The sequence below is a fragment of the Saimiri boliviensis genome, chromosome 6, assembly GCF_048565385.1.
Source record: "Saimiri boliviensis isolate mSaiBol1 chromosome 6, mSaiBol1.pri, whole genome shotgun sequence".
Classification (NCBI taxonomy): Eukaryota; Metazoa; Chordata; class Mammalia; order Primates; family Cebidae; genus Saimiri; species Saimiri boliviensis.
This window is the reverse complement of record NC_133454.1, coordinates 132,083,126-132,110,230: the sequence shown is the minus strand read 5'-3', so window position 1 is coordinate 132,110,230 and position 27,105 is coordinate 132,083,126. Positions and strand designations below refer to the sequence as shown.

Here is a 27,105-nt window from a genome sequence, read left to right as displayed (position 1 = left end):
ACGGCTCAGCAGAGCGGACGGAGGCCTCGTCCTCCCAGTCACTGCAGTGCACGTCCTTCTGACTTGTACTCGCCCCAAATGAGCGTCTCTAAAGCTAAAGCAGGAACGTGTTTCTGTCATAGAAACCCCTCTCCCTTTGTTTCTGACCTCTTGCGTAATGCCAATGCATTCCGGCCTTTCCGACTTTTACCAAAAGTAAAATCACAGCAGAACAGTTGATTGGATATTTCAGGATGGAAAGGTTGCCGACATGCTGTTAAACCGATTTTTCCAACTTTAGGAGTTTTTCCTAAATGTGAAAGACATCCTTCGAGCTCCTGTTGACGTCACTGGTCAGTTTGAAAAGTGGGGAGAAGAAGAAGCAGAACTGAATAAGAAGTAAGGTGGTGCCTTTTCTTTGGGGTTTTCGAGCATGCCCATGTTCTGTGCCTAGCCACGCGTCGTGGCCACCACGTGTCCTGGACTGCCGAGGACACCAGTCCTACGTTGTGTGGAGCTCATTCGGGATAGGTGGCTCCGCTAATGGGATCTGCCCTGGTGTTGAAGTGCATGGCGCATTTCTGTGCTGTGTCATCACGGATGACCTCTCATTCCTTTCTCTTCGTTGCTCAGCTTTTATGACAGGAAGACCGAAATTCACAAAGCCCTCTGTGACAATGTTGACACCCGCACGGTCATGGAAGAGATGCGGGCCTTGGTCAGTCAGTGCAACCTCTACATGGCAGCCCGGAAGGCCGAGAGGAGGAGGCCCAGCCGGGCTCTGCTGGAGAACATCGCCCTGTACCTCACCCATATACTGAAGGTAAGCCAGGCCCCAGGCAGGCGTGTCTCCATAAGCTGAGCACAGTGGTGCAGGCCAGGTGAGGGTTTCACTTGAGCCCAGGACATAGTGAGGCATGACTGCTGCACTGCGGCGCTCCACCATGGGCAGTAGAGGGAAGACCCTGTCTCAAAAGCAAACAAAAAGAAGTAATGCCCATATAGTTGTCCCTTACTCGGAGCTAGTTTGTCTTTTGCCTCAGTTTCCCTCTACTCCCATCTTGGAGTTTGAAAAGCAAAACCAGGGAGAAGCCCTCCTCTCTGAACACATCCTGTACAGAGCCCTTCCCTGCCATGCACCTTGAAAGGCCAGCGGCGCCCGGACTCACTCAGCTCGCCTCCTCCTCCTTCCTTGTTGTCGGGCTCCAGTGGCTTCTGGCTGAAACAGAGTTGGAGCCGGCAGCTCTGAGTCGGGGCCATCCTGGTGCAGTGAGAGACCCCTAGGCTCAGGTTTCTGGGGTTCCTGGAGCTGCTGCTTCCGTCTCTTTCTGGGTCTTGGGGCACCCCTCCCGTGAACGAGGAACACAGCTCGTGGCTGCTCGCCACATGCCTCCTTCATTTTGTGCAGCTTCCGTCCCATCTGTTTCTTTTCCTAGATCTTTGGAGCCATAGAAGAGGAGAGCTCTCTGGGATTCCCGGTCGGAGGGCCTGGAACCAGCCTCAATGTGAGTAGCGCGCATGGTCCTGCCTTCTGCACCTGCTCCCTCCTCACTCACTCCCTCCTTTGTGTGCCTCCGGAACTGCCCCTCCTCTGTCTACCCACCCACGCCAGACCCTTCCAGACAGCGCCTTGGGCCGAATGACAGATCTGGCTCTGAGCGCTCAGTGTGGTTCGCTGCCCTCCCGGTGTGGAGGGTCTGCCTCGGTTATGACTGTTGGTTTGGGGCACTTTGCCATGGTGCCATCACATGAGCTCAATCTTGGACCCCAGCTAGATAGGCCGCTGCTCATTCACATTGTGCTGCGGCATCATGAACTCTCGCATGACTTTGTCACATCAAGTGACCTGTATTCAGTAAACGCTTCATCAAAAGGCTACGGAGTTCACAAACAGCGCAGAGTTTACACTGATGGGGAGATAGCCACTGTCTGCCTCAGTCTCCACCGGACCAGGCCCAGCCCCGACCCTGAGCCCAGGTCAGTCCACATGGCCTGAGCCAGAACCCCCCGCCTCAGAGCTGTGGCCCACAGGTCAGGGGGTGGGCGTGATGTTGAGTCCCCTGCCTGGTGGGTCTGTGTGGTGAGAAAATTCATCCAGAACACTCCGGCTGTCCGTCGCTGGCTTCCATTTGCAGTTGGCATACGAGCAGACACACATGGTCAGTCATGTCCCTCTGCTGCGGAACCTCTGTCCCCTCTGACACACCCACAGCCAGGCTTCTTAAAGACAGACTTCCACCCCTCCCACGTCAGGAATGCTCTTTAACTACTTGATTAGAATGCATATCTAAACATTTAAATATATCAGCTGTAATTTTAATTAAAACAGGAAGTTAGTACAAAGTAAAAATGCGAAACCTTTTTAAAATCCTGTTTCCTAATGACAAGCGGTGTGAAGAGCCCCATGCAGATGGAGCTCACAGAGCCTCCCCCAGGAACCGGCTTGCAAAGAGAGAACAGTCCCTGTTGTAAGGAGTCCCGCCAGAGTGCCCAGCCCACGTGCCTGTGCCTTTTGCCAGCCTTAGCACTAGCTACCTGTTGCTGTGGTATTTTTGAGACTTCTGATATGAATCTCCTTTGGTGCTTTTAAGAAAACCCACATAGCTTCTTTGTTCTCTTGTGCAAATGATACTAAGATATTTATTTTCTTTAAAAACAAAAAACACACCTCTTGGGTTAGAGTGAGCCTGCCTTTGTACTGCAGTGTTTTTCGTCTTAACGGCTGCTGCGGTTGTGGGGGGTTGCCTTCCGTGTGCTGTGGACTCACATCCCCCAAGCAGCCTCATTTGGCCTTTGCAGTCGGCTGGTTGGGGAAAAAGCAGCCGCAGTGAATAGTGAGCCTGCTGGCAAAACGTCCTGTGCCCGTACGTCATGGCCATTTGACATTCGTGGGTTAACTTCCAAATCCAAATTGTCTTAGCAGACGAGGCAGCTCCTACATCCTGCACCACCTCAGTGTTACCACGAGGCCACCTGCTAGCATGCTCAAGTGGGGGTTGCAGCCCCAGGCGCCCCGGAGACAGACCCCTGCAGCCGTCCGGAGAGTCTCCCTCCAGTCAGTGCCCCCGGGGCTGGGGCTGAGGCTGGCTGTGTGGTGGGTGGAGGTACAGATCTAAAACCCCCAAGAAGTCCAAAGTTCAGGTGCAGGATCAGGTCTCAGGGGGCTTGGCTTAGACTCGAGGGCTTGTCAGCCTGCCCAGCTTTTGTGCGTGCTATTTTTCGTTTTTGTTTTTGAGACAGAGTCTCACTCTGTCGCCCAGGCTGGAGTGCAGTGGCGTGATCTCTGCTCACTGCAACCTCTACCTGCCTGGCTGCCCGCCTGCTGCCTGCTCCGCTGTCTGAAACAGGCCCAGATTCGGCTCCTCTGCCTCTCAGTGGTGCATACAGGCATGCACCACCATGCCTGGCTAAGTTTTTTTTTTTTTATTTTTTTTTATTTTATTTTAGTAGAGACAGGGTTTCACTGTGTTGGCCAGACTGGTCTCGAACTCCTGATCTTGTGATCGATCCACCCGCGTCAGCCTCCCAAAGTGCTGGGATTACAGGCGTGAGCCACGCATCTGGCCAGCACTTGCTAGTGTTTTTATTTTGGTTATTGAGCTGCTGAATCAGCTAAGGGGCAGGGAGCAACCTTGCCCAAAAGCCTTAAAACTTTTCTGTCCTATTAAAAAAGGGAAATGTAGTATAGAGGCTTTTCTATTATGTGGCTGCCTCCCCAGTGCTGCTGTGGGGAGTGAATCTTAGTGTAGCTGCTCACGTGTGCATAGATGGTAGGTACTTAATGGAGATCGTTCATCTGAAACAAGTGTTTGTGTGACCACAGCTCAGACAAAAGCGCAGCCCAGGAGCTGCCAGCTTCAGGACAGGTAGGGCCCAGCCTGGGGAGTGATGTCCTTGAGCCCCTTAGGAAACAGTTCTTCCCAGAGATGGCCCCTCCGAAACCAGAAAGACAAGCTGTTTAACAGCAGCGTGTCAGACCTGAGAAAAGCAGGGCATGTCAGCACCCGGGCAGAGCAGCTGCAGGGCCCACCTGCCAATAGAAAGGAAGCCCACTAAATGCTCTCTGGCCTGAGAGTCCGTGTGACTGGCACGCCTAGCAGGGACCTTGTGTTGGGCATGAGAGCGTCCCGGCTCTGGGATGCTGTCACAGCCGTAGTGTGCACAACAGCACTGCCCATGCCAGTCCCTGCCTTGTGGTGTGGCCGCTGAGCAATTACTCACTTAAGAATATAGTGGGGTGAGCGACTTTCAGTGAACCGAAACTGTTCTTTCCGCAGCTCGAGTCCACAGTTATGCCCTACCTTCAGGTGTTATCGGAATTCCGAGAAGGAGTGCGGAAGATTGCCCGAGAGCAAAAAGGTGAGGACCAGCTGCTACAAAGAGTATGGGAGCCCTGCCCTCACTGGGCTCCCTGGACTCGGCTGTCTCCCCGAGGCACTGTGGTGTTGGGGCCAGGTCATACTCTGTGAAGGCCGCCCTGTGCACCACGGGGTGTTGGGACAGCATCCCAGCCTGGACCCCCCCATACGCATCGGCACCACACACCCTAATCACTGCAGCCACGAAAGTCCCCACAGGGCAGACTCCTCAGTGAGAGCATCTGGCTGGGGGCTGGGGACTAAGGATGTGATGTGGTGGGCCAGGGCTGATTGCCTCTCCTCTGAGCAAGGCAGAATGCAGGGCCCTCTGACCAGCCCAGCCACCACCTGCCCTCTGGCTTAGTTCTGCTCCTGGTGACGTGGTGAGCTGGCTGCGCTGACGTGCGGCTCGTTCCTGCTGCAGAGTGGATCCGAGCTGGAGCTTCCAGGGTTTCTTTTTCTGCTCAGGCATGGCAGATGAATGTTTAAACTTGGGGTTCACCCAGGGGCCCCTCACTGTCTGTAAGCAGCCATTCCTTCATCTTTTGACATTTCTGAGAAGTATGTGGTTTAAGACGTAGAAAGTGCTGGATCTGAGCCTTTATTTTGAGGGCCAGTTTTTAGGAAGTGTTAAACACAGCAGCAAGCGCCAGGCAGGCCTTTGCTTCTCACTCTGAGTGGTTGTGAAGTGGTGAGTAACAGCACAGCTGGGAACACACACTGAGGATTTAGGGTGTGCTGGGCTCTGCCCACTGCATTCTGCACATGGCCCCATTTACCCTCATGATGCTCCAGAATAGGAAGGCAGAGCCCTGGCCGGTCACACTGACCTCCAGTGTTACCCCGTTACCTGCTGCGCTGTGTTCCCTCCGCAGGGGCCTCTGTGTGGTGGGAAGTCGGACCTGGGATCCACCTGGCCCCCATCTGTGCAGAGCCCATTGTTGCGGGTCACGGCGGGGCAGCGTCCAGGCAGGGCATACTGAAGATAGTGTGGGTGGAGGGACTGAGAGGCAGAGGAGCCGAATCTGGGCCTGTTTCAGACAGCGGAGCAGGCGGCAGGAGGGCAGGCAAGAGCTCCGGGAGCTCAGGTCTCCACAGGCTGCAGGACAAGGTGCAGGACACTGGGTGAGAGGAGAGGCTGGCTGGGCTGCCACACGTGCTCTGTGGAGAGGGGCCTGGGCCTGACCGAGCCCCTAACTGGCAGCGGGGGGCACACTTGGTCGGTTAAGCACCATCACCTCTCTCCAGCACCTGGCACCCCTCAGCGTTTCAAAGCACTTGAACCAAACTGAACCCAGCCCGGACCAGCCTGTTCAGGACCGTGCAGGGCTCTCCAGCGGCAGCACTGACTTAGCAACATCGCTGGGGTCACGGGCTTGGGAAAACCGTTCCTGAAGGCAGCCTGGGCATTTCACCTGCCTGTCTGGGGGACGTTGAAGGCCGAGCTGAGCAGCTGGCACAGGTGTCCTTGTGCGTGGACCCCCTGCCCCCACCTCAGGGACTACATTTTCCTTTGCTGTGTGCTGTAGCGGCTCCAAGGCTTCTTCCTCAGCTCCTCAAAATCCACACCTAGAAGACAGTGTGAGCCGGAGGGCTGGAGCCTGTGTCCCTTTCCTCCAGGCAATGTGGCCCGGGAGGCTTCTTGGTGCCTGCTCTGATGATCATCCATGGCGGGTGGGCTGGGGTGCTGGCCTTGTGGCCTCCCAGGACACCCGTGACAGTGACCACGGGTGCTGGCTTGCCTTCTTTCTAATGAGGGTGCTGTCCAGGGGTGGCTTTCGAAGGCTGAAGGGCAGGCACCTGCCTCAGCTCATGCCCCAGGCAACCCCTCCTCCAGGAATGATACCTCAGACAAATACAAAAGGCCACTGTTCCCCAAGGTCCCTGCCTAGGGTGGTTGAAACTCAGGAAGCTGCCCGGGATGGCTGTGCTGGTAGGCGGGGCCTTGAAGTCCCCAGGTACGGGTTTTTGTTTTTTTGTTTGTTTGTGTTTGAGACAGAGTCTCACTTTGTTGCCAGGCTGGAGTGCAGTGGCACTGTCTCAGCTCACTGCAACCTCTGACTCCCTAGTTCAGGCATTTCTGCTGCCTCAGCCTCCCGAGTAGCTGGGATTACAGGCATGCGCCACCACGCCCAGCTAATTTTTTTGAATTTTTAGTAGAGACGGGGTTTCACCATGGTGGCCAGGATGGTCTCGATCTGACCTAGTGACCTGCCTGCCTCAGCCTCCCAAAGTGCTGGGATTACAGGCGGGAGCCACTGCGCCCTGCCAAATATTTGAGTATTTTATCCAGCAGTGAATGAAGGTGTTGGGTACCCAGCAGGAGCTGCAGCGGTCTCCGTCAGGGGGCACGGCAGCACGCGTGTGGTCAGTGCTGCCCAAAAGGCAGGGCAGGCAGGAGGGCAGGGTGGGATGCAGGGGTCCCAGCAGGCTGCGGGCAGAGCACGTTCACACCTCGCACAGTTGGGCGCAGCAAGCTGAGGGGCCAGAAGAAAGCTGAAGGGTGGTGATTCCAGCAAACCCAAGGTCAGACTTCGGAGCAGAACGTTGTTACTTGGAGAGTCCAAGCACCTGCCCTGTCGATGTAGTCTGGGAGACGCTGTGCACCACCTGGTGCTCTGGAGTCTCTCTGAGATAGGGCGGCATCCCGTTTACCCCGTGACACCCAAAACTCCTTATGTCCTGTTCCCCACCTGGTCGTGGTGTGTGGACAGGAGACGGGCAGAGCAGAGGCACAGAGGGGCCCTCCAGGAGCCTGTGTGAGGAGCCCCCCAGGATGCAGGGCAGGTCTGCAGTGCTGTGCTCTGAAGCCAGTCAGCCACAGACGTGTGGGTTTCCAAGCGAAGCTCTCTCCCGCACGTGACATGCCTCCCTTCACCCTCCCAGCTGGGCTGGGTCCCCAGTCAGAGGCAGAGGGGAGCAAAGTCTTGGGAAGCAACCTCCCGCCTGCCCCCACCGCCTTTCCAGCTGCGTGCGCTTCAGCCCTGGAGGCCTGATTCTCACAGACCTAGAGCTCCTAAGTGGTCCTGGGACACAGCTCTCCTGGGTCCTGATCAGGACCCCCATCCCAATCCTGTGTGCATTTGGGAACCGAGTCCTTAGGGACTTGAGTCTGAACAGTCCTTCCTTAAGAAAGCTGACTCTGGCACCAACAGAGAGAGTCTGCCTCAGGTGAAGAGTGTTAGCACCAGAGGGACCCCCAGGCCTGTCCTGACCCTCTCACCCCCACTGCCTGCCCAACTTGTGTCCCTTTTCTGGAAGAGCCGCTTCCAGCAGCCTGTGCTATGCTTCTTCCCGGCTCTGCCCTGCTCCCCCAGAACAGCACCTGGGGAGACACTGGTCTCTGGGCTTGTGCAGCTGATCCTGCTGCGGGCCCCTCCCTTGCAGGCACTGGAGGAGGCACGCGGTCTGTGGGCCTCCTTTCCCGACAGAAGTGCTTTGCTTTCTCTGCAGTTCCTGAGATTCTGCAGCTGAGCGATGCCCTGCGGGACGACATCCTGCCTGAGCTTGGGGTGCGGCTTGAAGACCACGAAGGTGGGTGAGCCCTTGCTGTTTGCTATGAAGTTACCAAGAGCTTGGAAAGGTGTCACAGGGAGATCTCCCGGGGCTGGGCCAAGGTTCATGCATCATGACTGTGGACGCAGAATCCCAAACTGGCAGCCCCGTGGGTCCCCCGGCACCATTTCCACGCTGGCAGCCCGGCAGGGGCCGTGGCGCACCCATAGCTCCTTCCCACTGCATCCCACCACGTCGTGTGGGGGCGTCATCTCCCCTGTTGCTGCAGCCGCTGCCACCTCTGACGCTCTCAGCTAAGGAAATGTGCCCGTGCCCTGTAGACTGTGAACACATTTCATGCTTGTCCTCCCACCTTGTGGAGGGTTTTGTCTTCCACAGAAAATTAATGTTTTTGTTTTTTATTTTCATTTTTAAAAATTTATTTATTATGTATTTATCAAGACGGAGTCTCATTCTGTCACCCAGGCTGGAGTGCGGTGGCGCAATCTCGGCTCCTTGCAACCTCTGCCTCTCGGGTTCAAGCAATTCTCCTGCCTCAGCCTCCCAAGTAGCTGGGACTGCAGGTGTGTGCCACCACGCGCGGCTGATTTTTGTAGTTGTAGTGGAGACGGGGTTTTACGGTGTTGGCCAGGCTGGTCTCAATCTTCTGACCTCAAGTGAGCCACCCGCTTCAGCCTCCTAAAGTGGCATGAGCCCCCAAGCCTGGCTTGCTTTCACTTTTTAATGGATGCATAGTAGTCGTACATATTTATGGCTTATGTGTGATATTTTGATACATGCATATGATACATAACGATCAGATCTGGGTAATTGAGATGCTGTCACCTCAAGCAGTTCGCATTTGTGTTACGCGCCCTCCAATTCCACTCGTCTGGCTATTTTGAAATTTACACTAAATTATTCTTAATTATGGTGGCCCTGTTGTGCCACCCCGGACTGGATCCTAGTCCTGTGTCCACCTGTTTGGACCCGTTAACCATCCCCTCTTTACCCCCCTCCCCACTACCCATCTCTGCCCCTGATCATTTTACATCTCAGATGACATTTCTTCCTTTCTGACTCCTGGCTGGGTAAGACCTTCCTACCTTCCAATTACAAAATGTTCTCGCCAGGTGTGGTGGTTCATACCTGTTACCCTACCAGTGAGGTGGGCAGATCGCCTGAGCTCAGGAGTTCGACACCAGCCTAGGCAACATGGTGAAACCCCGTCTCCACTAAAACATTAGCAGGTGTGGTGATGCGTGCCAGTAGTCCCAGCTACTCAGGAAGCTGAGGCACGAGAATTGCTTGAACCCGATAGGCAACGGTTGCAGTGAGCCGAGACCATGCCACTACACACGCGTGCGCGCGCGCACACACACACACACACACACACACACACTCTGTTCTGTGCTGTTCCTCACTGCTGTTACGGAGGTTTTTGTTTGTTTTTCTCCAGTGGGCACTCACTCTGACCAGGCAGCACCGCATGGTCTGGGCTGGGCAGGGGAGGGCAGGCTGGCCCAGCAGCAGAGATGCCCCGCAGAGCAGAGCGCAGCTCCTTTTCACAGACCGCTCTCTTTTCAGGACTGCCCACAGTGGTGAAGCTGGTAGACAGAAACACCTTGATAAAAGAGAAAGAAGAAAAGAGACGGGTGAGTGAGATGCAGATGACTTCAGCTTGGTATTTGTTGAAAATGTGAAAAACATTAGGGTTATTACATAGTTTACTTTTTAAGCATTGATGTTTACACTTTTATTAAAATGCCAGGATTTATAAATGTTAGAAAAATTAACTAGTATCTTCTAATGAAGGACCTCTTTTAAAAAGATCATCCCCTCAGCTTAAGTGAAAATGAGTCACTTTTAGCAAACCGTGCAGCTGACATGTAAGGTCCCAGTCTCACCTTGCCCTCACCTGGGTGGTGCGTGTCACTGGTGTGTGTCCACCTCCTGTTCCCAGCACACTTCCCACCTGCACCCACAACACTCGCGGGATCAGGGATGGTCCAGGTTCCTCGGTGCCCAATAGGAGAGAAGAACAAGAATAAAAATACAGTGTCAGAACCTCTGGGCACAGCGTATGGGCACCCTGCAATGCAGGCAGCAGGATGAGAGGCACCTGGGCCCCCAGTGCACTCCATGGGAGGTGGGCCTAGGGGGCGGTTGCCACCAGCAGGTGGGCCCAAGAGGCTGAAAGCAGGAGACCACCCTGGAGGGCGAGTTTTGATGCCACAGCTCTCAGGAAGGAGGCTCTGGCAGGAGCTGAGGAAGTAGAATCGACAGGGTGGGTGATTGACAGATGGGATGTGCGGGTTTAGGAAGGCATCTATGCCCAGCCCTGGACTGGCACCACCACGAGGCACAAGGCACGAGGGGAGAGCTGACACCAGATGGAAGTGTGGGTGGCTGGAGTTTGCAGTGCCTGGGAGAAATAACACTGAAACTCTGGGGAAAGCTCCAGACTGTGGTGAATGGTCTGCAGGTCCATCCTGGTTGGCAGGTTGGGAGGAGCTGGTCTTGCCCTGTGAGGGTGGCTGCTGTGACCGCCCCATCAGGGCCCCTCCCCGTTCCATCACAGTCAGTCATCTAGCCTTGGGTCTGGCCTGCCATGCTGTGCTGTGACGTGGCCTGGTGCTGGCTGTGCAGACGCCCTGGCGTGCTGCACTCCGTGGCAGAGTGCGCAGAGCAGGAGGCAGATGAGGAGCACCTCGCAGGCCCTGCGCCCTTTGCGCTGGCTTTTCCACTGTCCACCTTGGCTGTGCCTTGTGACTTCTAGTAGCTCCTATTTCCCAACCAAGGGACTCTCATCTCACCAGACTGCTGCGAGAAGGCATCCCTACGCCCTTCCCACCAGCTCGTAAACACTTCCTAACTTTAAAAGGGAAAAAGCAGAAATTTTGAGCACTGCTTCTCTGGTTCCTCCAAGCTCAGCGGCCAGCTCCTTCTTCCCCTACCTTAGCCCCCTTCCCCATCTCAGCCCCTTCCCCTCGGCCGGCCCTGCTCTCCCTCCATCTACCTCGAAAGAGCTCTAGATCCTGGTGGCCCAGCCCCATCCCGAGTCTCTGAGACCTTTGTGCCTCCCTGGTTTCTTTTCCCCAGCTCTCTGTGGAGCCTCCCCAGGAGACCTTATTTGGCCCTGTGGCTTCTCCACCATCTGTCATGTATCTGGTGGCCCAAAACCATTGTGCCCAGCCGCCTGCCTGATAGCTCCACTGAGCCAGGAAGCATCTGAAGCCTAGGCTCTCCAAAGGAAATGTGATTTTCGACTCCCCAAACTCGCTCCTCCTCCCTGTCAGTGGAGGGCATGTCTGTTCGTGCAGGGGCTCGGGCCAGAACTTCCCAGAGCAGCCGAGGCCTCCCCTCACCTGCACCCAGCCTGCTGGCTCCACGAGCAAGCCCTTCCCTGAAGCATCAGGCCACCCTTGCCCCTGCCCAGATGTTGTCTGCTGGTTGGAGTGGACTCTGGTCTCCTCACCTAGCCCCCAAGGCTGGCCTCTGCCCCCCTCTTCCCATCCTGCCCTGGGGCCCCTGCTGCTTCCCAGGCACCCCAAGACCCGCTCAAGGTAACCTTCACAGTGCTGTCCTAGTCATCACCTGACGGAGCCTCTCGTCTTGGGCCAGGCTCACCATGCTGGTCCATTTCTTCACGGTAGTTGTGCCTGGATCTTTCAGCATTGGTCTTGTTTGTCTGCCTGCTGCATACCTTTGCACCTAGAGCAGGGCCGGGCACCCAGGGGTGCCACTGAGGCTCCCCATGGGAATGGACGAAGGTTGGTGTGCTGCCCAGCTCATGGGCTTTTCTCCCCACAGTGGGGTGGTTCCGTCATTGTTCAGTCCTCCAGGCCCTAGGAAAGGGGCTGGTTTTGCTGGCCCTCCCGCTCCGGGAGACCTGGCAGCCTCAGGCAGCCCTGTCTCACCCGGCTCTGTACTGCCCCTCCAGGTTGAAGAGGAGAAGAGGAAGAAGAAAGAGGAGGCGGCCCGGAGGAAACAGGAACAAGAAGTAATGCACTTTGTTTATTTGAGGGTGAGGGCTCTCCTAGGCAGGAGTGTACCCTGACCACGTGCCTCGTGGCTCTCTGTGCCTCCGTGGACCTCAGCCAGGCCCCTGCACACCTTCACAGACCCTCACAGAAGGAGCTCCACCCTCTGCCTCCACTGCTCGAGGCCTGCCAGGCCCTTCTCACATGAGTCGCAGGAAGACCTGGCCAGGGGAAAGGTGGTGCCGTTTGGTCACAAGCGTTTATAGACTTACTGCTATTAGAGTTTTTAGCCAGCTTTCCACTGTTCCTTTTCTGTTCCCTCCACCTCAGCCTTCCCCTTCCCCTGTCTTTCACAGTGCTCTGAATTTGAGGGCGTGGAAGCAAGTTGAGGGCTGGAGGTGTGAGCAGGCTGGTCACGGTGCAGAGCCCCAGGTGCCGCTCGGTGGCAGTGACCGTGTTGTGTTGTGTGTTCTAGGCAGCAAAGCTGGCCAAGATGAAGATTCCCCCCAGTGAGATGTTCTTATCAGAAACCGACAAATACTCCAAGTTTGATGAAAATGTAAGCATTCCTTCTTTTCTTTTCAGAACTTTATTAGTCCACATTAAATTGGGAGGACAGGGATTTTCAACCTTGAACAAGCAGATTTTCTGTTTGTAGAAAATTTGGAATCAAATCTGACACTTGCTTTAGGATCCAGAGACTCCTGGCCCAACTACTGAGCTCCTCCCACAGCCCAGCAGCTAGGCAAGCCCGTGCCAGGGCAGCCCTCCGCTGCTGTGGCGAGCTCCACTCCCTAGCACTGGGAGTTGTGGCCCGGGCCAAGGTCCACCCAGGCCCTCGCAAGCTGGCTGCCGTGGCGCAGATAGGCGTCCTGCCCCCAGACTCTTCGTCATGGCCATTCACAGCCACTGCCTCCAAACCTCTAGGCCCCTCCCTTCTGGCCCTTGGATGTGTTTGCTATGTACCCTTGGGCCAGCTGTGTCAGAACTCAGCCATGAGACGGCTCTGAGGGTCACAGTGCCGCTCACCTCAGGCAGGAAGCACTCGCAGATTCTGGTCATCCCTCTCCCATTCTTAGCTGCTAGAGCCAGCACTGCCAGATGAGTGTGCTGGCCCAGAGCAGTGTGGTGACTGAATGTCCAAGCAGGAGGACATGGCTGCATCAGAGAGATGCGCGCTTTGAGACAGGAGGCCCAAGAAAGGGGAGTCGGGGTTACCCAGGTGCAGAAGAGGCCAACAGCTGCTGTGCTCTGGCTTTTCAGGGTCTGCCCACACACGACACGGAGGGCAAAGAGCTCAGCAAAGGCCAAGCCAAGAAGCTGAAGAAGCTCTTCGAGGCTCAGGAAAAGCTCCACAAGGAATATTTGCAGATGGCTCAGAATGGAAGCTTCCAGTGAGGGGGCACGGGACTGACTTTTGAAGCCATTGTGGACTGGTGGCTCCTGTCTGCCTCAGTGACAATGCCCCAATGATCCAGTCATGTTTACAGTCACCCTCGGCTCCTAAATTAAGAGTTGTGTTCACGTACGTTCATGTCGTTGTTGGCTCTGAGACATTAGTAATAAATTTTTCTCAACAGTGGGACCCTCTGTGCCTCGCCCTGCATGCTCAGCGCTTGGCAGGGGCCCCGGTGGCCAGCGGGACCCTCTCTGCCTCGCCCTGCATGCTCAGCGCTTGGCGGGGGCCCCGGTGGCCAGCGGGACCCTCTCTGCCTCGCCCTGCATGCTCAGCGCTTGGCGGGGGCCCCGGTGGCCAGCGGGACCCTCTCTGCCTCGCCCTGCATGCTCAGCGCTTGGCGGGGGCCCCGGTGGCCAGCGGGACCCTCTCTGCCTCGCCCTGCATGCTCAGCGCTTGGCGGGGGCCCCGGTGGCCAGCGGGACCCTCTCTGCCTCGCCCTGCATGCTCAGCGCTTGGCGGGGGCCCCGGTGGCCAGCGGGACCCTCTCTGCCTCGCCCTTGCATGCTCAGCGCTTGGTGGGGTCCCCGGTGGCCAGCGGGACCCTCTCTGCTTCGCCCTGCATGCTCAGCGCTTGGCGGGGGGCCCAGTGGCCAGCGGGACCCTCTCTGCCTCGCCCTGCATGCTCAGCGCTTGGCGGGGGGCCCGGTGGCCGGCTGGGGCTGCTTGGTCAGCAGGTCACAACTTAGGTGTTTGGGTCAGTTGAGCTGCTTCAGCTGGCCAAGGAATTTCTCCCCCATGCTGATGGCTATCGGCTAATCTCTGGTGTGTGGGCACATTTGGAGGTATTTGAGTAGGAAAAAGACAGGCTCAGACTGGCAGAGCCTGCTGAGCCCTAGACAAAGGCCGCTCAGTCAGCCCTCGGGTTCTGATGAATAAACACGCTGCAGGTTTTCCTAGAGCCGCTCCATACTGGGCAGAAGCAAAGCCAGCGGCTCAGCAGGCGGGCCCCTGGCACGCTGCCCAGAACTGCCGTTGGAGACAGCGAGTCCAGGATCTGCATGGCTGATGGGTGAGATGTGGGGGTGGGGCCGTCTGTCCCCAGCGTCCAGTGTTGTCCTTGCCATCCTGCCTCCACACTTGGATCACCTGGACTAAGAATCACCACCCAGGTGTGAAGGTGCTTACCATCCTCGGCTGAGGAGGGTGTAAGCAGAAGCCAGAGCCTGCTTCATGCCTGTGGAAGCTGCTGCCAGGCCAGATCCATTGGGACAAAGGACAGTCATTATTGCTGTGGACAGCCAGGGGGATGCTCAATCCAGTGCACATGGATAGCAGCGGCAGCCCCAGTGTGGGGAGCATGGCAATGTTGGGTTGTGGGTGCACCAGTTCTTTTCCTTGCACTCCATGTGCGAATGCTGTTTACTGCAGTGGTGTGTGACACAGCGAAAGGCTAGAACCGGCCTGTCTGTGTGTCAGCAGGGTGCTTGGCACAGCTTGAGAGCACCCACCCAATTACACAGGGAGCGCTAAGGTTATAAATCAGTGAGGACTGCCTCTAGGTGTTAATAGGTCTGACTGAACCTTGTCAGTGTTGTATATATAAAAGAAATTTAGGCCAGGTGTAGTGGCTCACGCCTGTAATCCCAGCACTTTGGGAGGCTGAGGTGGGTGGATCATGAGGTCAAGAGATTCAGACCATCGTGGCCAACATGATGAAACCCTGTCTCTACTAAAAATACAAAAATGATTAGCTGGGCATGGTGGCGCATGCCTGTAGTCCCAGCTACTAGGGAGGCTGAGGCAGGAGAATTGCTTCAAACTGGAAAATGGAAGTTTCAGTGAGCCGGGATCATGCCACTGCACTCCAGCCTGGTGATAGAGCAAGACTCCATCTAAAAAAAAAAACAGTAAGAAAGAAAAATTCCCCAAAGTAAAACAAACACGTTCCAGTTATCTGTTGCCACTTTAACAAATCACCCCAAAACTTCATGGCTGAAAACAACTATCGTGTTATGACTCATGGCTCTGGATTGACTGGGCTTAGCTGATCGGTTTTCAGTTATAGGGAGATGGGGGTCATCTCTAGGTTTGTGCCTGGGTCCCATACTGGGGTGGCTTGGGCACCTTTTTTCTCTGTGTGGTCTCTCCAGCTTGGCAGCTTCAGGGTGGCAGATTTCTGTCGCAGGAGCCTATAGTGCCAAGGGTGCAAGTCCTGGGAGAGAGAGGCAGGAGCTATATGGCCTTTTAGGATCTAACCTTGGAGGTCATGTCTTGACTTCCACTGCCCTCCCTAGTGGAGGGCATCACAAGTCCCACCCACATCCATGGGGAGGGGGAGGCACAGATACCACCCTGTGGTGGGCATTACTGGGTTCCAGAAGGGATGGGAAATACTACTGCTGCTATTTCAGAAAGTAACATCTGCCACAAAACCATAAATCAAATTGGCAGCCTCAAGAAAAGAACTTCAGCTTTCTAAGAATTGGCCATATTTGTTACACATCTTTAATAGGGTATTTTCTAAAGTAAAAAAAAAAGTGCAGAAAAGTCAATTTTAAGAAATAGTTTTTTTTTTTTTTTTTTGAGGCGGAGTTTCACTCTTGTTACCCAGGCTGGAGTGCAATGGCGCGATCTCGGCTCACTGCAACCTCCGCTTCCTGGGTTCAGGCAATTCTCCTGCCTCAGCCTCCTGAGTAGCTGGGATTACAGGCACGCGCCACCATGCCCAGCTAATTTTTTGCATTTTTAGTAGAGACGGGGTTTCACCATGTTGACCACGATGGTCTCGATCTCTTGATCTTGTGATCCACCCGCCTCGGCCTCCCAAAGTGCTGGGATTACAGGCTTGAGCCACCGCGCCCGGCCTAAGAAATAGTTTTTTTGTTAGTAGTAATATTGGAATTGTTATTTTCAAACCCTATATGCCAAGACAAATAAGATCACTGATGTCAGCAACCAAAACAATTTTTTTTTAGATGGCGTCTCCCTCTGTCACCCTGGCTCCAGTACAGTGAAGTGATCTCTGCTCGCTGCAAGCTCCACTTCCCGGGTTCAAGCAATTCTCCTGCCTCAGCCTCCTAAGTAGCTAGGACCACAGACACGCGCCACCATGCCCAGCTAATTTTTGTATTTTTAGTGGAGACGGGGTTTTACCATATTGGCCAGGCTGGTCTTGAACTCCTGACCCCAAGTGATCTGCCCCCATCCGCCTCCCAAAGTGCCAGGGTTACAGGTGTGAGCCACTGCGCCCAGCCTACCAACCAAGTTTTCAGTGTACGAGAAAAAAATACAAGGATAAAAACAAAGAAATCAAGGAAAATCACTTTATTATTATTAAATATGAATTAGAAAAACTATGAACTGACTTGCAATTTAAAAACGTAGATTGTTTCCTGGCTATGTAGATGGGAAGGGAGAAAAGCAAGGCATCGCTGGTGTCAGTGAGCAGTCCCGGCCCCAATCTGGGGCTCTGAATCCCACCGCCACCCACTGAAGAAACAGCCAGTTCCAGGTCTGCAGCAGCAGGAGTAGCTGAGCCCAGGTCCCGTTGTGCCCCAAAAGGGAAGCTTTCAAACACCAAGGAGTCACGTCAGAAGGTCATAGGACAAGCTAGTGACACACAGCAGCTGGGCGGTTATGTGTCAAGGGCATTCTGCTAGGTGGAAAAGCCACCCCTGAAATGTCACATGCTGTGTGACTCCACGTAGGTAACATTCTCAAAATCCAAGCTGTAGGACTAGAGAACAGATGGTGGTAGCCAGGGTTAAAGGTGGGGGCAGGTTCGGGGCGGGGAGTGACTGCACAGGGACAGCGGGGAGGTTGGCAGGGAGGGCAAGTCCTTGTTCTTGTTGCCATGGTGATCACAAATCTGCCTGTGTGATAGCAAAAGCTAGAACCACACACACTGTACCGTCAGTCTCCTGTGTTGATCCTGTCCTCTGGCCAGGCACAGTGTGACCGTCAGGAGACCAGGTGGACAGCACGCCAACCTCTACTAATTTTGCAGTTTTCTGGAAACCTGTCATCACTTTTAAAACGAGGCTTCAGGAGCTCCTACTGGACGTTTGGGACAATTTGAGCACTGAAAAGAATGCTTCCAGTCAGGGCAACATAGTGAGACCTCATCTCTACTAAAAATCAGAACAATTAGCTGGGGTGGTGGCACATTAGTGATCCCAGCTACTCAGGAGGCTGAGGTTGGAGGATGGCCTGAGCAGGGGAGGTCGAGGCTGCAGTGAGCTGTGATCACGCCACTGCGCTCCAGTCCAGGCAACAGAGCGAGACTCTGTCTTAAAAAGAAAAGAAAAGAAAAGAAAAACATTAGTTGAAACCCAGGCAGCTGTATTTATTCTCAAAAATAAAGAAAGCTACAACACTGTCATTACTGGAGGTGGCTCCTGTGTGAGCTCCTTCTGTAGAGTTACTCAGTGACAGAACCAAGCATTTCTCCTTGCATAGGAAGTGTATTTGGGGGCCACCAAATGGCACTAGCTAAAGGGGGAAAGTTGTTCTTTCCCCAAGGATGCCAGCTAAGAGAAGAAGCACCAGGATTAGATATCTCCATTCTGCAACCCCACATGAAGTCACTGATTCAGGCAAGGGCTGACCTCAGATGCTAAGACCCCTGGGTGAAAGCTGGTAGGTGCTGGATGATTTCGTGATGCCAAAGTGTCACCCTGCAGGTGGCTTGTAGGTTTCCAGGAGGAGATACATGTTACTTTCTGATGTTGGGCTCTGCCGGTCTGTCCCCCACTCCGGCAACCACATCCCCACAAAAAGAAGGATTTCCCCTAAAAATATAAGTCGGTATTGAATGAAGCCTTTAGGCTAGGGCTTCTCAACCTTGAGCGTGCCTATAAACCGCCCGGAGTTGCTTGTTAACACAGATTCCAGTTCAGGTCTAGGAGAAGCCCCAGGTTCTGCCATTCCTGCAGTTTCCCAGCTGAGGCCTGGGCTGCTGGGCTAGACCCCCCTCAAGAGCAAGGCTGTCCAGCTCACTTCTTGCCTCCAGGAAATACTGAGCACAGAGAGACCGTGCAGGTGAGGCCATGAAGCAGCCACCAGACTCGTGCAGAAGGTGGGGCACTGTGTCGGATGACAAGGTGGTGTTTTCAATACGCCTGCGTCAAAGAGAGCAGAAAAGAAGGACTGGGAGAGACTCAAGAAACAAAACCACCGGGTTTGAGGGGTGATCTTTGAAGGATTCGAACCAACCTGCTGTAAAGACATTTCAAGAAATCTGAATGACCAGGTATTGGATGACAGTAAAGATTTTTGCTAATTTTGTTACTGTGATAATGGTGGCTGCAAAGGAGGTGTCCTTAACGAGATACAAAGTAGCCTGAGGCCTATAACTCAGTATCCTTCAGCCACGGAAACTGATGCAGCACACCCCAGCAGCTGGAATCCCTTCCACAGTGTATCCCCTCCCCTGTGCTGGAAAGCAGGTACCACATGTCCTTACCCGGCCAGGAGGAAATACCCTTGTCTTTAGCTGCCACCCTGGCATGAGCAGACGTTGGCCGAAGGCCACAGTGCCATCTAAGGAGGCAGGAAGGAGTGGCCTGTGCCCGGCTCCCAGGGGTGGCTGCACGGAAACGTGTCCAGATTGCCAGAGGCCTGGTCCCCACAGCTGGTGAAGGCCTAGCTCCACCTGGACTGGAGTAGGGCCAGCTGTGGCCAGTTTCACACCCCGCATTCAGTGATTCCGGGCCGCTTTCCTGCCTGAAGTTTGCCCGCTCTGAGTGCCCACTGACCGGTGCTCCTGCCCGCCCCCAACTCCCTCGAGTCTCCCCTGGCTGGGTTGAGGGCCTGCCGTGACCCAGGCTGGCTGGACCCAGGCCGCTGGCTTGGCCCCCAAGAGGACCCCAGCACCTCCCTACCCTGCGCTCTTGCTGTCAGGGTGCAGCAGATTCTTCTGGAATGACATGGCGTGGATATTTTTCACGTATATTAGTTTGCCTGTGAAAAGTGTTTTTGTGTGTGTACATGAAAGCTCTGTTCAGCTGGAAGAGCCAGATTTATATCTTCCTGTTTTTCCACAAAGAGCAGTCTTTGGTGTCTTTATTATAAGAACATCACGGGCCGGGCACTGTGGCTCATGCCTGTAATCCCAGCACTTTGGGAGGCCGAGGCAGGTGGATCACAAGGTCAAGAGATCGAGACCATCCTGGCCAACATGGTGAAACCCTAGCTCTACTAAAAATACAAAAATTAGCTGGGTGTGGTGGCACGCGCCTGGTAGTCCCAGCTACTTGGGAGGCTGAGGCAGGAGAACTGCTTGAACCCGCGAGGTGGTTTGCAGTGAGCCGAGATTGCACCATGGTACTCCAGCCTGGTGCCTGGCAACAGAGCGAGACTCTGTCTCAAAATAATAATAATAATAGTAACACCAAAAATTTCCAATATAAAGAAGAAACTGAAAGGCCCTGTGCCCTGCCTCTCAAATCCCTGCAACCTTTGGGGTACGGTCTTCTGGAAGCCTTCTTTCTGAGGGTGTGAGGCTTGCAGAGCCACTCCCTGCCTGTGCACCCCTCTTTCATGTGGAGTATACCGTGGGCGTTTTCTGTTCTCCATATACCAGAAGAAACCTGCCTCCTCTCCTGGATGTCTCTGGAGCCCCAGTTCGCTAATGCTGCACAGGCTGAGCCACCACCCTACCGAGGGGGATGTGGGCCTTTCTGAGGCCTAGGCTCCAGCTCCTGCTAGCTGTGAGGTTGCCCAGCAGGTGAAGGACATGGTCCCCTCCAGGGTCAGAGAACTTAGCCGGGAGCACTACAGGGATTTCTGTTTTCTCCTCTGTTGAATGGGGCAATGATTCCTGCCTTCTCTTCCAGGCTAAGGTGTAGCCATTGTCAGTAGTGCCCAGGTAAAGGCACAGCTGACCAAGTGCCAGGCGCTTTTCCAGGTACTAGCAACGCAAAGGAGAAAGATGCAGTGTGGTGACTGTCTGGGGTTGTTTCCCCGAGCCCCAGTGAGGACAAGGCAGCCACAAGCAGAACCACAGGCAGGGCAGCCGCTGGAGGGGACTCTTGATCTCCAGGTTGGGGGCGGCTGAGGTGGCAGAGGGGCTGTAGACAGGTGGGCTCAGGCCTGAGGCCTGGCAGAGGCAGCACTGGGGAAACAGGGAGGAACTCCACTGAGTGCTGAGAAGCCTGGGGCTGCCCTGGGAGTCCTGACCCCAGTGGCCTTCAGCCCCGGCTTCACATCAGCATCAACTGTGGACTTCTCTGTTTTGACACAGGGTCTTGGTCCTGCTCTGTCACCCAGGCTGGAGTGCAATGGCACAATCACAGCTCACTGTAGCCTCCAACCCCTGAGCTCAAGTAATCCTCCCGCTTCAGCCTCCCAAGCAGCTGGGACTGCAGATGCACCACCATGCCTGGCTAATTTTTAAATATTTTGTAGAAATGGGATCTCATCATGTTGCCCAGGATGGTCTCAAAACTCTTGGGGTCAGGCAATCTGCCCACCTCGACCTCATTACCTAATTGCATCTGTGAAGACTATTTCCAAATGAGTCTCTTCCAAGTTTCTACCACCACAGTCATTCCAGTTCCAGCAGATCTCCTGAGTAGCAGGTCCAGCTGCCCCCAGCACCAAGGCCCAGCTCCCTCGGGGGCTCCACCCACCCAGATGCCACCCTTACCAAGCCGACATCCAAGAGCAGCTGGATCTCATTACCGCAAACGGACTTGAGACTTTATTCGATGGGAGGAAGGACCCTCAAAACTGCAAAAGACCAGGTTCTTTTCTTGTGTCATTTATTTCGTTTATGCTTCTGCAAAGCAAAAAGCACGATCATTGTAGAAAAGTCTGAAACTCTAAATTAAAGGAAAATAGGAATTGAGAGCACACACCCTCTCTCCTAAAACACAGATGGCCAGAGAGGACTCAGCACGCTGTGTGGGTCAGACCTCCGCCAGGCACTGGTCACCTCTGAGGGTTTTTAAAAATGTTTTTTGTTTTAATTAATTTTCTTTTTTGTTTTTTTTTGAAACACGGTCTCCCTCTGGTTACCCGGGCTGGAGTGCAGTCACTGCAGCCTTCACCTCAAGGGCTCTGGTAATTCTCCCACCTCCCACCTCAGCCTCCCAAGTAGCTTTACAAGCCTGAGCCACCACATCTGGGTTTTTTTTTTTTTTTTGAGATGGAGTCTCGCTCTGTCACCAGGCTGGAGTGCAGTGGCACTATCTTGGCTCACTGCAACCTCTCCCTCCCGGGTTCAAGTGATTCTCCTGCCTCAGCCTCCTAAGTAGCTGGGACTACAGGCCTGTGCCACCATGCCCAGCTAAGTTTTGTGTTTTTAGTAGAGATGGGGTTTCCCCATGTTGGCCAGGATGGTCTCAATCACTTGACCTCATGATGCGCCCGCCTCAGACTCCCAGAGTGCTGGGATTACAGGCGTGACCACCGTGCCTGGCCTAATTTTTCATTTTTATTTTTTGTAAGCAGGGAGGGGTGCTCTTGCTATGTTGCCCAGCCTCTACCTCCCAGGGTACTGGGCTTAGAGGCCTGAGTCACAGCGCTCCGCACTAAATTTTTTCAGAGATGAGGTTTCACTATGTAGCCCAGGCTGGACTTGAATTCCTGGGCTCAAGGAATCCTCCTGCCTCAGCCTCCCAGCTTCCCTTTTGAGGTTTATAAGCGACCCTATGTTCTTAAGCCCTCAACCAGGAGCCTTTAGATGGTTCTAGATTTTCCCCATTACAGGAATAACTTGCTAATAATAATTGTTTCAAAAGTAACCTCACCCCAAAAAAGAATGTTTCGGAAAAAAATGCACAGAAGTCATGAAGACCGACGATGGCACGGTTGAACACGGAGCTCCATCAGCCTCCAGAGTCCCAGCGTAGGGGTTATTTTCCAACCAAAGTGGATGTCTTTCTACAAAATGTGGAGAGGAGGGGCTGGTACCTTCACCCCAGCCTAGAGGGCAGCCGGGGAGGGAGAACCAGGCGGGCGAGACCGGCAAGCCCCAGCCCTCCGCCCTGCTCTGCTTCAGGGGCCTGAGCTGAGGGCCCAGCGCGCCCTGCCTTTCCTCCCGGTGCGGCAGGGTCTCCCCCAGGCCAGAGCCAGGCTGCCGGGACACTGCGGGGCTCCGGGCGTGCGCGGAGAGGCGCGGAAGTGGGCAGCCCCGCCGCGTCCGCGCAGGGGACCCAGCCCCACCTCTTCGCAGGAGCGTCCTCCAACTGGGACCTCGGGCGTGAGCAGCGGTTAGGCTTAGGCCCCAACCACGAACGGGGCCGGCGAAACGGCTCCCAGGCCGAGGGGCCCCCGCGAGGTACGCCGCGCGAGGCGCGCTTCTCACGCCAGCGGAGCACGGAGGGCTGGAGGCACCCGCCGGCGGCGGACGCCATGGAACTAGGGACCTGGGAGGGCGCCGGAGACGGGGACGGCCGTGGCACCCAGCCTCCCGCGCGGATGCGGTGCCACCCGGGGAGGGTCCCAGGAGCGGGAACCCGGGCCCGCCCGGAAGGAACTACACCGCGCCCCGTCCCGTTTAAGGAGGCGGAGGAACGCAGGGCGCCTGCCGCGCGGAGGAATATTTGCATACGGCGCGGCGCTGCTTCGGGGGCCTCTGATTGGCTGCCGTCTGCGGCGCGAAGCGCAGTTGACTTGCGCCACGCTCGCCCAATCGCAGCCCGTCTTGTTCGCGGAGAGCGGAGCCAGGAGTCTCGGCCAATGGGAGGCGGCGTTGTTGGCGGCCACGGCGGCGCAGCCCCAAAGTGAGCGAAGCGACGGTCGCCGCCACTGCCGCAGGAGGCGCGAGGTGCGGAGACGCGGGTGCCGGGCGGGTAACGGCGCGCTGGAGAAGGCGCCGCGGCCGGGGCTGGCGGGAGGGGCCGCGGGGCCGGGGTGGGCACGGCCGGCGGCCATGGAGGGAAGCCGCGGGGCGGCGGGCAGGGGCGGGGCCGCGTCCTGGTCTGGGCGGACGGCGGCGGCCGCGACGGGCCTGGGGTTTGGGGCCTGGAGCTCGGGCCTGGGGCGCTGGCGAGCGGCCCCTCCCGGCCCTTGGGGCGCCCCGCCCGGCCGCCCGCCGCCCTGAAGGTCAGGGCGCTTTGTTCTGCGCCGCGGGCGGCCTCCTGGGCGGCGGCCACGCGGAGGAGGCGAAGACGGCGGGAGGCGGCGGCCGCTCAAATCTCCCGCTAGCCCGGCCCGCCCCGCGTGCGGGGGCCGCGGCGGTTACACGGCGGGGCGCGCCGGAGCGTTCGGGCTTCTCGGGGTTAAGGCGGAGACGTCCAGGTCCTCTTGGTTAGATGTTTAGGAATTTGAGCTTTTCCGTGGGGCGAGGGTCATCGTGAGCCTCGGTGGGGTCGGGCTGCGCTCCCCGGGGCTGTGGTGGTGAGTTTGGTGTGGCCGAGGGCACGTCGGACGGGGAGGAAAGCCCTCGGCGTCGCTTCCTAGCTGTGGGTGCGATGGGCGGCGCGCGCACCCCGGGGCCGGCCACCGGAACGGCCTTGGACTAGTCACTCACGGGACGCGCTTTGCTAGCCAAGGTGGGCAGTAAGTCTTTTTACTATTTTAAAACGGACTTTCACAAGGGAAAAGCGAAATCTCCAAAAAAAAAAATTGTACGTGTTATGGATGGGAAAGTGCCATGCTTTCCCTTCAGTTCAGAGATGGTGAGACAGGTCACATTTGTGTATTTTGACATGACCAGAGTCTTTTTTTTAATTTTTTTTGTTTTCCCCTTCTGAATGTTCTCTGTTCACCCCCGCGGAGGATGGCCTGGTCGTGATAAGACTTTCCACCGTCCGCAGTTCTCTGATTGCGGTGCAGGACGCAGACAAGTTTAGGGTCCAGTAAAGGGGACTCCAGTTGTGGGACCTTTAGACCCTAACGTGTGTCGCATCACCTGCCAGGGGGACTCTGCGCCCCTCTGGCAGGAAGGTCTGTCATTTCATCCTGTTGTCGGAGGAATCGTCGGGACGCATTCTTCTGTGCTTTGGTTCACATACCCAAGTCTGCATTACTTCTAGCCCCTTGCCTCAACTTCCTGCATTTAGGTATACGGTATAAAAATAGACTTTTGAAAATTCTCTTATCTTAAAAATACACAAGTATGTACATGAGGTTGTTGGACCTCAAAGGTAAGTCTTTTTAAGTTACTGCCCTCCTGCAGTAGTAAATATACCTCTAAATGACTAATACCTGTTCACTGCGCACTAGGCCTCCAGCCGGCTTACGTGTGTTAACTCATTTCATAATTAGTAACCTGTGAGATCAATACTATTGTTTTTCCATTTAACCACTCTGAGGCCCTGGGAATTTACATATCATGACTTGTCCAAGCTTAGATAAAGACCCGGGCGGTTTTAACTTCACCCAGGTTTACTGCTTCCGTGGAGGGAACGAAAAAAGTTTTAAAGAAAAATTGTTTTCATCACTATACTAAGCCTAACTGAACTCTAGCTTGTGAGGAGTTGAGCTGGTTGATCTTTACCATCTCGAAATTATATTATTCCACAGAATGCCAAATGCCTCCCATAGTATAATTTTTAGATTGAGACTGGGGTGAACGATTGCTGATGGAATAAATGATATGCAAATGTAAAATGAAGTTCAGAGAACGGAACGCGGTGATAGCATGGGGATATATTCCAAAGATTAAATGAGTGACTACGGAGAGAAAAGTGAGTTATTTAATAGTAGTTCACCAGTTTACTTACAGACATTTTTATGAGAATTTTAGGGCCTCATGGTGTGATTTTTTTTTTTTTTTTATAACACCTTACTGCTATCTTAAATAGCTGTTATTAGTATACAATTGCAGTCTTTTTTTTTTTTTTCCTGGTTGAGCAGTTACTGCTTCAGAATGTCTGCTGTTACTTGTGCCTATATATCATAACATCTTAACAGTTTGTGAATTCTGTTGTGTAAGCCTTAAATCCTGTACTATTTTTCAAAATGAATATAGTTATTGGGGAAATTGGTTGAATTCTTTGCAGTAGCAGAGAAATTTTAATCATTTTTTTTTTTTGAGACGGAGTTTCGCTCTTGTTGCCCAGGCTGGAGTGCAATGGCGTGATCTCGGCTCACCGCAACCTCCGCCTCCTGGGTTCAGGCAATTCTCCTGCCTCAGCCTCCTGAGTAGCTGGGATTACAGGCACGCACCACCATGCCCAGCTAATTTTTTGTATTTTTAGTAGAGACGGGGTTTCACCATGTTGACCAGGATGGTCTCTATCTCTTGACCTCGTGATCCACCCGCCTCGGCCTCCCAAAGTGCTGGGATTACAGGGGTGAGCCACCGCGCCCGGCCAAATTTTAATCATTTTTAAGTTTCATAACCTTGGTAAACTGAATTCTGAAAAGTTTACACGTTTTAGGGTGTCCTCAAAATGTACAGGATATTGTGTTTGCAAATTAGTCATTTAGACATCAGATTCTTCTGTAGGATTTTGAGATTTTTACCCACAAGAGGTAGTTCTTATTTGTATGGTGGTTAAGTACCTGGGGATGGGATGTGTTCACCTCTTTACAGTGTGAATTTGAACTTGAAGCTGAAATGAAAACACTTCCATTAACCTATCAGTTTTTAGTAGCCTATTGTTATTGATGGCATATTAATTCCCTGTTAGCTATTTGCAGCTAAGTGTGGAGATTGAAAGCTTTATTCTGTTTTTCTTCTTTTGAGCAATTGATAGTCTCTAGCATCTGGAGGAAGTGACCTCAAATATATGTATATATAGTAGTGCTCTGTTCTTCCGTTTGTCTGCAGTTTAAAAACTATTGTGATGAATTTATGTTGTACTTCCAAAAATTTTGCGAAAGGGCCTAAATTTTTCAATTTGTTTTGGAAGAAAAATACTTTGTGGGCAAGAAGGTGATTTAAATTCCTGATGGCCTAAGGGCCATCAGCTGTGTGAAATAGGCAAATGCTGTTACTGCTGGGAACCAAAGTTTGAATGATATGACAGCAGGGATGAGCTTGTTGGGAGTTTGGCCTGAGACTGCTAGCTAAGGAATACTTATTTTTGTTTGCTTAAAGGAAAATGTGTTTTAGGCATCCAGAGTAAAAAGCTGGTTTTACTTAGTTCGATTCTTCGACTACTACGGTGATAGGAAGTAGCTGATCTCTGCAGGAAACTGCTCTCATCCGGCCTCAGCTTAATTTTTGTGGGACCTCTGAGGTTCGAATTTATGCCTCCCAAAACTACAGTTGTAAGTAAGGTTTGTCTTTGAGCATATAGTAATGGAAAGCCCTTATCGACGGGTAGCTAGTAAATAATTTTGTATTTGACTGCTGTGAAATTTGTAAGAAGTAGTTTGTGATGATGGATTTAAATTTGTTTTCATCTGGCAGCCGCTGGTTTCCCATTCTGCCTCTTAAGAGAGAACAGGGCTGCTTTTCTTTGTTTGCCAGAACTTTAAATTTTGCATTTAGTAACAGAGGTGTTGTGTTTTTGTAGTATGAAAACTGTGAAAGATCACTTTGTAAACTTTACTTTTTGATTTTGACCACTTTGTATCCTTAAATTTCTTCCTACAAGTATTCTCTGTGTTAGCTGTTAAAACTAAATGTACGTTGATTCCATGTCCTTGGGACTTTTAAAAATGCGTCATGCATTTATCACTATCCAGAAAAGCCTGTTCAAAAACGAGATGATTTCTGTTTAATTAATTTGTGTTAGAAAGAATGACACTACTCTTTTATGTGCAAAGTACATGTTTACTCAGTTACTGAAAAGTAGCTTTCAGTGATTTGCATCTATTTACTTATTCATGAGCATCTTCTGTGTGCTGGGCACAGTTCTAGGTACTGGGGCCTCCCACTGAATAAAACAGAAGGCTTTGCCCTGGTTTCTGCTGTGGGAGACAAACGAACAAATTAGAGAAGGTGCCCCCAAACTACGGCCCGCGGGCCGCATGCGGCCCCCTGAGGCCA

General features: G+C 53.9%; 2 protein-coding genes and 1 long non-coding RNA gene across 13 annotated transcripts in view; 2 read left to right on the top strand and 1 right to left on the bottom strand.

The window, feature by feature from the left end:
* The window catches only part of CARS1 (cysteinyl-tRNA synthetase 1), a 47,787-nt gene extending 34,387 nt beyond the window's left edge, over nt 1-13,400 (top strand). For 5 of the 7 annotated variants that reach the window (XM_010331155.2, XM_003943297.3, XM_003943298.3 and 2 more), the window contains 9 exons: nt 281-378; nt 613-802; nt 1,416-1,484; nt 4,257-4,338; nt 7,791-7,871; nt 9,420-9,487; nt 11,776-11,835; nt 12,291-12,374; nt 13,079-13,400. In XM_010331155.2, coding sequence (XP_010329457.1) covers nt 281-378; nt 613-802; nt 1,416-1,484; nt 4,257-4,338; nt 7,791-7,871; nt 9,420-9,487; nt 11,776-11,835; nt 12,291-12,374; nt 13,079-13,213 — 867 coding nt within the window. In that variant the 3' untranslated portion in view covers nt 13,214-13,400. Of the gene's footprint in view, nt 1-280; nt 379-612; nt 803-1,415; nt 1,485-4,256; nt 4,339-7,790; nt 7,872-9,419; nt 9,488-11,775; nt 11,836-12,290; nt 12,383-13,078 lie in introns of all 7 variants that reach the window. The other 2 variants (XM_010331156.2, XM_074401859.1) reach the window with 1 other exon arrangement.
* Nucleotides 13,401-16,523: 3,123 nt separating this feature from the next.
* Nucleotides 16,524-22,750, bottom strand: LOC104650124 (uncharacterized). Of its 3 annotated transcripts, none has more exons than XR_012518234.1 (4): nt 22,383-22,750; nt 21,968-22,100; nt 20,863-20,994; nt 16,524-17,499 (listed from the first exon to the last, which is right to left on the bottom strand). It is a non-coding gene; the product is annotated as an uncharacterized LOC104650124 (long non-coding RNA). The 3 variants fall into 3 exon arrangements; XR_743838.2 differs by having other exon boundaries at nt 16,524-17,503; nt 22,383-22,748; XR_005579785.2 differs by lacking the exon at nt 16,524-17,499 and adding an exon at nt 17,518-18,334.
* A 139-nt stretch (nt 22,751-22,889) lies between these two features.
* Nucleotides 22,890-27,105, top strand: part of NAP1L4 (nucleosome assembly protein 1 like 4) — a 49,234-nt gene continuing 45,018 nt past the window's right edge. For 2 of the 3 annotated variants that reach the window (XM_039471009.2, XM_039471010.1), the window contains exon 1: nt 22,890-22,986. The gene's annotated coding sequence lies outside the window, so the exon portion shown is untranslated. Of the gene's footprint in view, nt 22,987-23,407; nt 23,714-27,105 lie in introns of those variants that run through there. The other variant, XM_003943299.4, reaches the window with a different exon arrangement.